The following is a 12,400-nucleotide window of genomic DNA, read 5'->3' as shown; positions in this document are numbered from 1 at the left end:
ATCACTTAAATAATTTTTTAAAGGACTTCTGTGCCTGGCTTTTTTCTTTCTTTCATATTATTAGACAGAAAACCAAAATACCAGGTGGTCTGGTTCACTTCCAACACCTGGCAACTCCAATGCTTCCTCAAAGACCAAGACTGCAGGGCACCTGGCCCCACAGTGAAGCTAAGACGCTCTGGCTCCGGCAGGGTGGCCAGAGCTTCAGCACTGCACCCCCAAAGCATTCACCACCCTTCCCTATGGCCTGCTCAGCCTCAGAAAATTGACCGGGGGCAGGCTGAGTAACTCTCTAGGGCTGAGACTAGAAAACCAGGCCCAAAGCCTCACCAAGAAGCCCTCTTGTGCATGGTTGCTCTCAGTGCAGGCCAACTGTCTGCCATTCCACATGGTGCAGGACCGTAAGGGGACTTTTAACCCTCATACGGCTTCACTCCTCTCATGAAGCTAAAAGACACAACTCAAAAATATAATAACCATGGGGCAGGCCCCGTGGCCAAGTGGTTAAGTTCACACGCTCCACTTTGGTGGCCCAGGGTTTCGCCAGTTCGAATCCTGGGTGCAGACATGGCACCGCTCATCAAGCCATGCTGAGGCGGTGTCCCACATGCCACAGCTAGAAGGACCCACAACTAAAAATATACAACTATGTACCGGGGTGCTTTGGGGAGAAAAAGGAAAAATTAAAAAAAAAAAATATATATATATATATATAATAACCAAACAAGAACAAATAGAATACAGAAGCTAAGCTATCAGACAGCGAGGGCCATGAAATCTTCTAAAGGAGAGAAAATACAGCTTTGTGGCTATAAGTACAGACTAGCAATTCACTGTCCAATATGGTGGCCACTAGCCACATGTGGCTACCGAGCATCTGAAAGATCGCTAGCACTCTAAGTTTAAAACACACATTGAGGGGCTGGCCCCGTGGCCGAATGGTTAAGTTCTCGCACTCCACTGCAGGCGGCCCAGTGTTTCGTTGGTTTGAATCCTGGGCGCGGACATGGCACTGCTCATCAAACCATGCTGAGGCAGCATCCCACATGCCACAACTAGAAGGACCCACAACAGAAGAATGTACAACTATGTACTGCGGGGCTTTGGGGAGAAAAAGGGAAAAAAATAAAATCTTTAAAAAAAATAAAAATAAAAATAAAATAAATACACATTGAGTTTTGAAGACAGTTCAAAAAAAGAATACAAAGTGTCTCAGTTTTATGTTGCTTACATGTTGAAGTGATATTTTAGATGTACTACGTTAATTAAGATATATTTTTAAAAGTAATTTCACCTCTTTTTTTTAATGTGGCTACTAGAAAATTGAAAATTGAAAATCCACGTGTAGCTTGGATTACATCTCTGTTGGATAGGACTGGTCTAGAATGTCAGACGGCCCTGGTTTCAAATCCCAGATAGATAGTGCCACTTACTATCTGTGTTAAGAGGTGACTTTCCTCTCTAAGCACTGACTTGCTCATCAGTATATTAGGAATAATAAGTATACCTCATTTATGCGGCATATTCGTGAAAGGTAAATTAGACAACGCATACAAAACAAGACCCAGACCTAGTAGTTGTTCGAAAATGGAAGCTTCCCTTGTTATTACCATCCAGCTTTAGGGGAATAATCAGGAGGTGAAGGCTTCAGGCTGGCTCTGCCCACACCTGGCTGTATGATCCAGATAAAAAAATCAATCTCTTAGAGCCTGAGTTTCTTTATAAGAAAATCAGGAGCTAACCGTCTGCCTCATCAGGTTGTTCTAGGACTGAATCCCTTCAGTCAACATGTATGTACTGAGCACCTGCTATGAGCTAGATACTGTTCTGGGTACTGGGAAAAGAGCAATGAACAACTCAGATAAAGTTCGTGGCCTTATTAGGGAGCTTGTCTTCTAGGGGAGGAGATATATCACAAAAAATATTGTTCTATCATGTAACGTTGGGTAGTGATAGGAGATGTGAAGAACACAGAGCAGGGCAAGGGAAGAGAGAGTGACGGAGAGATGCTACACTAGCCCATGAAAGTCCGCCCCAAGGACTGACATTTGAACAGAGACTGACACATGTGGAGAAGACCCATGAGGACTGAAGAAAGAATCAGCACAGGGACCTGAGGCAGGGGGTGCCAGCGGGTCTGGGGAAGGAAGAGGCAGCCAGGGTACCGCTGGGGAGCAAGGAGATGGGGGCAGGAGAGGAGGCCTGGGCCAGACCACAGGGGGCACTGGAGGCCTGGGAGGAACCTTAGGTCTCATTCTAGTATGGCAGCTGCTAGAGGGTTTTATGCAGGTTTCAAAAAGGTCCCTCGGACACACTGAAGGAGGTTTTGCACATGCTGCCTCAGCATGGCCTGGCACAAAGGACTCACGGGAGCCAGTGATGGCAGAGGGTTGAGATGGGGCCCAGTGAGCTCCCACAGCACCCTGGAGGGCACGAGGCCTGTTCTAGCAAGGAGACAGGGATGAGGTAGGCAGTGGGCATGACAGGAAACACAGCCCTGGGACCGTCCTTGCAATGACACTCGAGGTCACCCCAGAGCCAACAAACTCCCTCTACCCTCCGGGTGCAAAAGGAAGAAAGCAAGTCCCAGCAAAACGAGGAGGCACCTCTGCTCCTGAGGGACAAGGAACCGTCCCTCAGTCAGACCGGCAGCAACACACTGGTTGAAGAGAAAACAATTTTTTTTAAATTTATAATTACAAAAATTGCCCATATAATATTGTCTATCATTTAGAAAGTGGTCATTGTAAAAATGTAGAAAGTATAAATAAACAAAAAGAAGAAAAATTAAATTCCAATTACCTAGAATCCTACAACCAGAAAGTACTGTAAATAATATATTTGGCTATATCTCCAGATATTTATGAATATGTAAACATAAAAACTAGACCTTTTATTATGCAAATACAAATTTGTACAAGCTTTTTAAAATGGCACTATTCTCTACAAATTGTGCTGTGACCTGCTCCTTTCACTTACTATCCATATATATTGTGTGTGCCTTCCAAGGTGGTTAATTTCTAGATTGACAGCATCGTTTTAACACTGCCTGGTATCTCATAAAGGACACTTTCTTCAACAATCCCCTGTTGTTGGGCACATGGGTTGTTTCCCACCTGAGCAAAAAGCCCCCTGCAGCGAGCCCTCGAGCACCTGGTCGTGGTGCCCAGCCACCCACATCAGTTCCGCTACTTACAGCAAACTCCTCGGGAGTCACTTTCAAGACATCGAACACAACGGCGTCGTAGCTCTTGCTGGCATAGTCGCAGCTCTGGCCCTCCAAAGAGTCTGAGCTGCTGCTGCCCTGTGGAGGACGGGGAGAGAGGATGCCGCCTGAGTAGCCTGGCTGCCGCTGGGATCACTGACTTCCAAACCTCAGAACTGAGGAGGCAGGAGTGACAGAGCTGTGTGTGATACAGGCTTCCGCTGTTTAGTGCTTTACACTATTCCAGGCACTATGTTAAGCACTTCACACGCATGATCTTATCTAATTCTCCTAACAACTCTCTGAGTACTCACGATTATCATCCCCATTTTACAGATCAGAGTAGAGGGACTGTGACTTCCCCAAGGCATCTCAGCTGGGAAACTGAAGAGCCAGAATGTGAATCTGGTTTTGTGTCTCTCCGATGCCAGAACACAAACCCTCAACCCCAACACCCTACTACTTTCAGGCGGCTGTGAGTGGGGGCAAAAAGCTACAGCCCACCCTCCCTTCAGAGAGAACAGGCTTCACACCTTAGGGGCCGAGAAGATCAGCTGTTTTCTTGTGCCTTTCAAATATTACCTGGTTTCACCTTTTTTTTTTTTTTCCTATTTGAAGTCATTGCCGGAAATTATTACACAAAACGTTAAGCTGGCTCTCAAGGCTTATTTCATGTTTGGGCACTCGGAATTCAAAGCCTGTTAGCTGACGAGGTGAGAGGCAACAACTGCCTTGGAGACGGGTGTGAAGGTTATATTTAGCATCTTCCCCTAGTACGGGGAACACGGGGAGCCCTGCCTGTAAAGAAAGCGTCTCCCATAACAGAACGAGTTAAAACTCCTCAAATGTGCCCAGTTTCATGAAACTCAACACTGTGGGCATCCTGGAATGTTGAGCACACACCGTCTCTTCAATTTTATTTGATTTCACCAAATTCTACTTTGGGGAACCAATCGAGCTTACCACCCAAAAACTGTGCCCCTTCATAAAGGCTTTTATTCGTCTCGACCTATGAAGAGGGATTTTGTGGTTTCCATTAACCTCAGCATCTTGGACCGGGATTTAGAGAATACGCTTTTATTAATTCCTCTTTATTTCACTCTTTCCAAAATGGCTATATCTGGAAAAACTTTGCAATCTTACTGGAAACTGGAGGGTTTTTAGGCCAGTGAGGGAAACCAATGGTCAACAACTGAAAATGTGAGCTTGAAAGGAGGAGCGGAAACTTAAACCTGTACATTTCAACAGGCCTATGTCATTTAAAAGTTTTACAAATGAGTCCACTAGACCAAAAACTCCAGGACGATCTTAAGAAGCCGGAGATCACGGAGGCTAAGAGCTCTGGAGTGAGACAGGTCTGGTCAGCACACCAGCTCCACGCTAGCTGCTGTCTGACCTCAGGCAGGTTACTTCATTTTACTGAGTCCCAGTTATCTCAAAAAGATGCTGCTAAAACCTACTCCCCAGGGTTGTGGTACGGGTTATAGAACAAGAAGTTTACAAAGCAACTGGCAGAAACCCCCTCGCTGGGAGCTGTTGATTCAAGGGGCCTGGGTGGGCTCAGGCACGGCTATTTTAAAAGTTCCATGGGTGAGGAGACAGTCTCCCCTGAGGAGGATCTGTGTTAAACTTTTGAAAGGTAATGAAGACTAATCCCGAATGCTTCTGGGATTAGCAATGATTCTACTCCTCAGTCTTATACACAGACCTATAAGTCATCCTGCACTGTCACACTCACCTTCCACGAAGCAGGCTGACTGAGGAGCCAGGGCTGACTTTCCTCACGACAGTGTAGCGCCATTAGGGTTAGGAGCAGTGGCTCGAGAATCACAGGCGCCTGGCCTGAGTCCCCACCCACCGCTGACCAGCTGTGCGATTTGAAGCCAGTTTACTCTCCTCGCACTGGAGTGAGGCATACTCAATGGAATTATTATGAGGATTAAGTGAAATAATCCTGTGGAACGTGCAAAAGAAGTGCCTGGTATATAGTAAGCACTAATTATGGGTGTGTATGTGTATAAACGTGTCACTCAGTCACCAAAATTTATTGAGCACTTCAACTATACATGTATTCACCCATGCAACAAATAGTTACTGAGTACTTACCATTTTTTGGATATACATATACACATACATGCACATATCCACAGCATATATGTATGTGTGTGTATGTACACACATGTGTATATACACAAACATATACAAACACAGACACCAGAGGGGAAAGAAGTTTTACTCTGGATGGAGTGTAAATTGTAAATGAAAACAGTCTGATTCCTCTAGTTACCAAACAGAGTCCATTCCCGGGGTTTCAGGTTTTATTACTTTGCTGTAACGCCCCACTTCGTCTGCCCCAAACACACACAACCATACAAGGGGCTTTATTTAACCAAAAGTTGCCCCAAACACATTCATTGGTGGTGGTGGTGGTGGTGCTGATGATGATGATGTAACTTTACCTAAACTTAATATTGGCACCATGAGGCAATTTTAAAAGGTACCCACAAGTCTGCTTTCAGAACCAGAGATCGAAAGAAGGAATTTTTGAAAGGTTTCTAAGGAATGATTGGTTCCTGTGAATTTCTAGCTGGTTACACAGATCATTTCAAAGCCCAGCTCGACCCTGAGGGCCTTGTGAGCTCAGCACACTGGGCACTGCCTTGCCAGCTTGTCTCAGGAGCCAGGCATTGTGCATTCCACACGGTGGCACCCCGGGGCCTCAGATGGCACCCACTCCTCCTGCGTGCCTCTGTTCCATTACTGAACCTGAACACAAACTCATAAACCCCCAGGGCAGGGGCCCTCGCCCAGGCCACTCTCAGACCACCACTCCTTACAGCCATTTCCTCCTGAGCAAGGTAAATAAGAACACAGGGCCAGTTGGAATCACTTCTGTCTGACTTCATTCTGGAATGTGTGACTTATTTATAATCAGCAGCAGCTTTTCTTGGGAAAGGTCTGATCCCTTCTTGCCACCAAAATGGAATGTGGCACTTGCTACGACTGGACTGGGCAGGTATTTGTTTTTCTTTGAAGAAAACGACTCCAGAAAACACACTGATCCTCAGGGCTGACTGCCTCCCGAATCTCATGCCTGGTGTGGCGGGGGCCTCAGGCGTGCTAAGAATGCCGGTATTCATGCAGCCCTGCAGCCTTGGGGTCCACGACTCAGCTGGGGCCTGGGTCAGCTGAAAGGAGCCCCCTGCCCGGGTCCCCCACTGTCCCGATCCTCGCAGTCTCTGTACCTGTGGAGTGGCAGAGGTGACCAACACGCTAGCCATCAGACCATTCCTGTTGTACATAGTCTCCAGGCCACAGGGAGCTTCAGGGCAGCCTCGGTTGGTGACATAACCCGTCTGGAGAAGTCCTGCAAGACAAAGGGGCTCATAAAAACCAGCCTTCAAAACCAGCTTAATCCCACCCCTGGGAAAGAGCCATGCTGGGCTTAAGCAGATGACCCTGAAGGAGACCTTTAAAGAAAGATTACAAGCTGGTGGCCTTCAGGCTAAACATGGTCCACAGATGTAGTTTGTTGGGCTTGTACAGGTTTTAATATTTTTTAAATTAATCACTGAAGTTTAAAAGTTGGCAAGTTTCACATAGAATTCTGACTTCTCTTGAAAATAGAAATACGGGGTAGGCCCGCTCCCACATTCCTGCCTGACGACCACCAGCTGGGCTGAGCAGCGCTGCCCCTGGTATTGGAGCAAGTGCCTGTCAGTCCTCGCCTGGCCTGTGCAACCCTTTCAGTACATGCCTGGCTCTTGCAGGCACTAGAGCTTGTGACCTTTGTTTTAGAACGAAGGCAGGTAAAGAAGACAAACCGACTCTACCATGTTTCCCTGTACATCACATCATTTCGTCAATAATAACACAGATAATAACTAATACTCATACAGTACTTGCCACTTGAGTGCACTTTACATGCCTTAAGCCACCTAACCCTCCCCACAGTCCTCAGGTAGGTCCTATTATCACATCCACATTACACGTGAGGAACCCGAGGAACAGGGAAGTTAAGTAACTCATGCTGTGGCCTCTGCTCATGCTGTCCCACCAACCGGTCATCATTCAAGACCCCGCTCAACGCCATTTTCCCTGGCTATCGCGCCTGGGCCACCCAAAGCAAAACCAGTTGCTCTCATGCCAAGGTGGACACACTTCTAGCAGAGCATTTCTCACATCGCTGAACAGCAGAGAACTGTAGCCACCACCAGCTTTTTAGGAGGCGAGTGACCAGGAGAGCAGGAGGGACACAATGGGGGAGGGGAAGGGAGGGCAGCGGCACCAGTTGGAAGCCAACTGCAAGTACCCAGACAAGAGGAGGAGGGTCTTCCGAGCCAAGGTTGGAGCAGTGAAGTCAGGGAGGAGACTGAGAGACATGAGGACAGAGATCCAATAGAAACTGATGAGGGGGTGAGGGGGAAGGAAGCTGAGGATGAATGGCTTCTGGCTTGAGGGACCAGGGATGGCGTGTCCTTCATCAAGGACAGGAACAGATGTGGTATAGCAGATTTGTGGGAACAAATGATGACTGTGATTTGGGACATGCTGGATCTGTGGTGCCCATGAGAAAAAGCAATCTTGGAGAGCAAGGTCAAGCCCAAACCACTGGGAAAGATGGTCTGGAAGTAGATCAAACAGAAGAAAGTGTCAGTCTGATCTCGACACTGTCTGGAACCCTCCCAGAGCCCGCAGCCACAGGCCCCACCAGACAGCAGTGCGCCTTCAAAGAAAGAGTCGAGCACCCAAAAAGGAACGTCAGAATGACCCGGGCTCTTTCCTTGCAGGTCTCCAAAAGTGGCCATGGTGGGCCCCTCACAACTGCCCCGCCATCTTCCTCTGCAACCCTCTCCTGCTCAGCAACAGCTGTGATCCTTCTGCCTTCCCTCCTTTCTTCCCCCAAACACTCAGAACAATGAGTCTGAGCTATCGACGGCATTTAGGGGCCAACAAGGGAAAGCTGAGTTTGGGTATATGATGATATCACCGGATTCCTACTGGCTTTCTTAGGTGTGCTAACAGCGAGAAGCTTCAGAAGTCCTCATCCTTAGGTGATACCCGTGGCAGAACTTAGCGGTAATGGGGGTTTGCAGCTCCCCTTCAAACAGGCCAGCAAAACTCACATAAGTAGAGAGAAAGCAAGTATGGCAAAATGTTAACCACTGACATCCACCGACAGGAGTTCATTATACGCATCCCTCAACTTTTCTAAAGGCTAGATAATTCTCATAATAAAAAAGAAAGAAAAAAAGAACTGGCCCGGTAAGTTTTTTCTCAGAGGAAAAACTGAGCCAGAGAGGTCAAAATCCTCTTTCACGAGCAGGGAGAAGGGACGGGCTGGGTGCGTTCATCTGTTAACCATTTTTTTCCCAGAGAAGCCATGCTCGCCATTACCAAGGACCACGAATGCATGGCTGGTGCAGGTTTGAAAAGCAGCTGCACAAAAATCTGAACAGACATTCTGCAAAAGAAGACATACGCACGACTAAGAGGAGAAATGCTATTGGGGAAATATAAATCAAAACCACAATGAGATCCCACCTCACACCCACTAGGATGGCTAGAACAAAAAACACAGACAATACCAAGTGCTGACAAGGATGTGGAGAAATGAAACCCTCATACACTGCTGGTTGGAAAGCAAAAGGTACAAGTACTTTGAAAATAGTTCGGCAGTTTCTCAAAAAGTTAAACATTAACTTACCAAGTGACCCAGCAATTCAAGTCCCAGGTATCTACCTTAAAAAAAGGAAAACATACATCCATACAAAGACACGCCCACGAATGTTTCCGGCGGGATTATTCACTATAGCCAAAAGGTGGAAGCACTCGAAATGCCCGCCAACTGGTGAACGCATCAACAATGATATATCCACACAATGGACACTGCTCAGCAAAAAGAAATGAAATACTGACACAAGCTATAACTTGAATAAACCTCAAAAACATTATGCTAAGTGAAAGAAATCAAACACAAAAGACCACACTATATGATGTCATTTCTATGAAACGTCCAGAAAAGGCAAATTTGTGGAGACAAGAAGCACATCGGTGGCGGGCTGGGGTTGGGAGCAGGACTGACGCAAATGAGCACAAGGAATTTTTCTGAGGTGATGGAAATGTTCTAAAACGGATGATGGTGACAATTACGTAGCCACTAAAAGTCACAGCAGTGTACACTCAGAACGGGCAGATTTTACAGGAGGTACACTACACCACAATAAAGGAGCAGCCACCAGCTGTTTCATGAGTGACCTGAACTCACAGCTTCCACTCTCCCCTTCCACGCCCCTTTGAAATCATCAAAGACATTAAGATACTAAAAACTAGTTGTATTGGCTCACGCTCACAGGAAAGGGTACTTCACAAGCCAAACTCTGTGGGGGATTTCCAGCACAGAAGAGACAGGACTGAGGGAGAGGAACCAGCCTCTGGAGCAAAGGAAGTCCTCCTAGGAATCAAGTGGATGGGACCCTCCAAAGAAACCCCCAAGAAAAACCCAGAGACTGCAGAGTGAGGAAGCCAGAGACTGAGACTAAAAGTGAGGCCAGCTCAAGTTCGAAGGCAGAGTAAGGGGTCAAGCCGCTGGGCTGTCTCAGACCAGGCAAACCAGCTCAAACGGACTGGGCGTCCGGGCCAACTCAGCCAGGCTCTTCTGTGCCAGAACCAGCCAGCTTCATGGATGGAACCTGTTCAGACCAGTCCAAACCGGACTGAGGTGACTCAATCCAAGCTGACGGGGTCACGGGGAGATGGAGTGGGCGACACAAGCCTGACTCTCCTTGACTGGATCCACTTGCTCCAGTTCCAGGGTGAGGTGGGCTCCGCTGCTTTCAGGCTGTGCCTGGCACTCGGTGCGTCTCCCCCAGGGTGGACAACATGGAGCCCAACCAATGTGGCCTGGCTCAAACCAGAGGCCTTGGCTCTCCCCACTTGCCTGACAACCGTCAGCTCTCGAGTCAGGTGGCCCTGCCACACAAGAGCCACAGTTCTCAGACCCTGTTCTGGGACCAGCCGTTTGCTCACTCTCTGCTTCCATCTGAAGGATGCCACAACTCTACCCATCTCTCCAGCATGGTGAGGTGGCGCACTTAGGTGTCCCTCTCAGCGTGCCAGCAGCAGCCGAGCAGGGAATGCTGACACTGTGAGGCTCTGGGCTAGCGTGACATTTTAGCCCACTGAATCTTCACAACAACCCCATGAGGCAGAGACTATTCTGATTCCTGGGAAACTGAGGCACAGAGAGGTGACGTAACTTACTGCTAGTTAAGCGGCAGGACTAGCGAGTTCAAACCCTGGTCAGCCAACGTCAGGGTCTAGGCCTCCTCCAAGAGCCCAGACGAGGACCGGACAAGAAAATGCATGTAAAACGCTCCATCCAGGCCAGGCATGGAGCAAGCACTCAATCAAGGTTACTAGTTACTATTAGTGTTAATCTAATCCTACAGTTCTATTCTTTTCTCCTAAAATAAACAAACCAAAAATTAACTTAAAATGTTAAAGTAAGAAGAGCACGCGCTTTGGGAAACCACGGCCTCCACTGCCAGGAAGGGGACTCCCAGCTGCGGGCTCCAGGCCCCAGGGGAGCCAGGCTGAGGCCAGGGGTCCAAGTGCGGGGTCCTCCTCCATGGGGACTGCCCCCTACTCTGGCCCCAGGCCACGGAGAGACAAAGCACGTTACCCTTCCTGTGGGCAGCCTGCGCTGGGGAGAAGAGAGCTCATTTCTGATCTGACTCCTGCATGTCTCGCCACTGACAAAACAGACTAATTTATGGGCAGCGACTCAGACAAGTGATATTTCACATGCTAAGAAATAACAGGACCAAGCAGAATGGCACATCCCTTCCAGGGCCCCGAGAAACCCCCACCCATCCACCTGCAGTCCCTGAGGGCTGCCCAAACCCCAGCTATTCATCAGGGACCAGATCTCATCAAGGAGGTCAGCCTGACCCAGGCCCCTCCCTGACAAATACTTCCCTACTCCACAGGAAGGCCCCCCAAAGATGAGGATCACGCCTCCAGGCGAGACTGACCGGATCAGAGTAGCCATGTGATTCTCCTGGGAACGCAGGACCCTGAGACACCAGTCTCTGCTGGTCAACCAAACTGAGGTGCTGTACCCTCGGGAGCAGAGGGTGGCCAAATCCTGCCCGGTGAGGGGACAATCTGGTCAGAGGCAGGAGGAAGCAGATGCAGAGAGAGAAGGTGAAAAGAGAGCCCGAGTCTGAAAGAAAAGGAGAGCAGTGGGCCTGGCTCCCACCCCTGGGGCCCTGTAATAAAGGCCTCTTTTTCAGAGCCAGGTCAAGAGTAGATTTCCAAAAGACCTTGACCAAGGCTATTTCCTAAACACCAAGTTCATGCCAAGCCACCAGAACCCTGATCCTGAAAACACAGGGGCTCATCTGAGGCGCGAAGATCCACACCACCCATCCATCTGTCCGCCCATCCATTCACTGGGCTCCTGCCTCATGCAGGCACTGTTCTAGCCGGGAGTTCCCGGCTGGTTCATGCCGCAGGCCCTTCTGGTGGTCTGGGAAGCCTCTGGCCCCTTCTCACAGAAATGTGTTTAAATGCATGAAATAAAATCACACAAGATTACCCAGGAAAGTAGTTATATTAAAATACGGTTATCAAATTATTTTTAAAACAATTTGTAATGTAGTAATATATGTATTTCCCCATGTAAGAGTATATCTATTTCTTTATTATTGCATTAAATAAGAAGACCTACTGGTGAGTCTAATAACTACCATAATTTTAAAGTAGTCATGAGCATAGATATTCCGAGCTGCCCACAATTGTTATGTGATATGAAAATATCTGTGATTTTTATTGGTGACAAAGTCCCAGGCACTGTTAACATTACTGTGATTCACTGTCTATATTAGTAACTAAGAGAAATGCTAAATTTCAGTTAGAAGTTAGTAAAGATAAAGACGTCATTTTTTTCCCATCCAAATTCAGAGATGCCTGGTCAAGAAACCTGTTCCAGGCTCTGGGGACACAAAGTGAGCATGCCCTGCTCCCACAGAACTTGCATTCCAGTGCGGGAGTCAGAAAATACATGTGAACAAAGATGATAACTTCAGATAATGTCTTAAAAAAATAAAATAGGATGGAAGACATTATTGGCCAGGGTGGTCAAGGAAGGTCTTTCTGAGGATGCAGTATTTGAGCTGAAACCTTGGGAAG

General features: G+C 47.8%; 1 protein-coding gene across 50 annotated transcripts in view; it reads right to left on the bottom strand.

The window, feature by feature from the left end:
* RALGPS1 (Ral GEF with PH domain and SH3 binding motif 1) overlaps nucleotides 1–12,400 on the bottom strand; it is a 309,544-nt gene that overhangs the window by 221,392 nt on the left and 75,752 nt on the right. For 49 of the 50 annotated variants that reach the window (XR_011432401.1, XR_011432403.1, XR_011432402.1 and 46 more), the window contains exons 2-3: nucleotides 6,451–6,572; nucleotides 3,197–3,304 (exon numbers count right to left, since the gene is read on the bottom strand). Coding sequence is in view for 47 of the 50 variants with exons in the window: in XM_070250754.1 (XP_070106855.1) it covers nucleotides 3,197–3,304; nucleotides 6,451–6,507 (165 nt within the window). In the remaining 3 variants the exon portion in view is untranslated. Of the gene's footprint in view, nucleotides 1–3,196; nucleotides 3,305–6,450; nucleotides 6,573–8,912; nucleotides 9,119–12,400 lie in introns of those variants that run through there. The other variant, XM_070250749.1, reaches the window with a different exon arrangement.

This window comes from Equus caballus, chromosome 25 (genome assembly GCF_041296265.1).
Source record: "Equus caballus isolate H_3958 breed thoroughbred chromosome 25, TB-T2T, whole genome shotgun sequence".
In the NCBI taxonomy this organism is placed as follows: domain Eukaryota; kingdom Metazoa; phylum Chordata; class Mammalia; order Perissodactyla; family Equidae; genus Equus; species Equus caballus.
The sequence above is the reverse complement of the archived record's forward strand: the minus strand, read 5'-3'. Positions and strand labels throughout refer to the sequence as shown.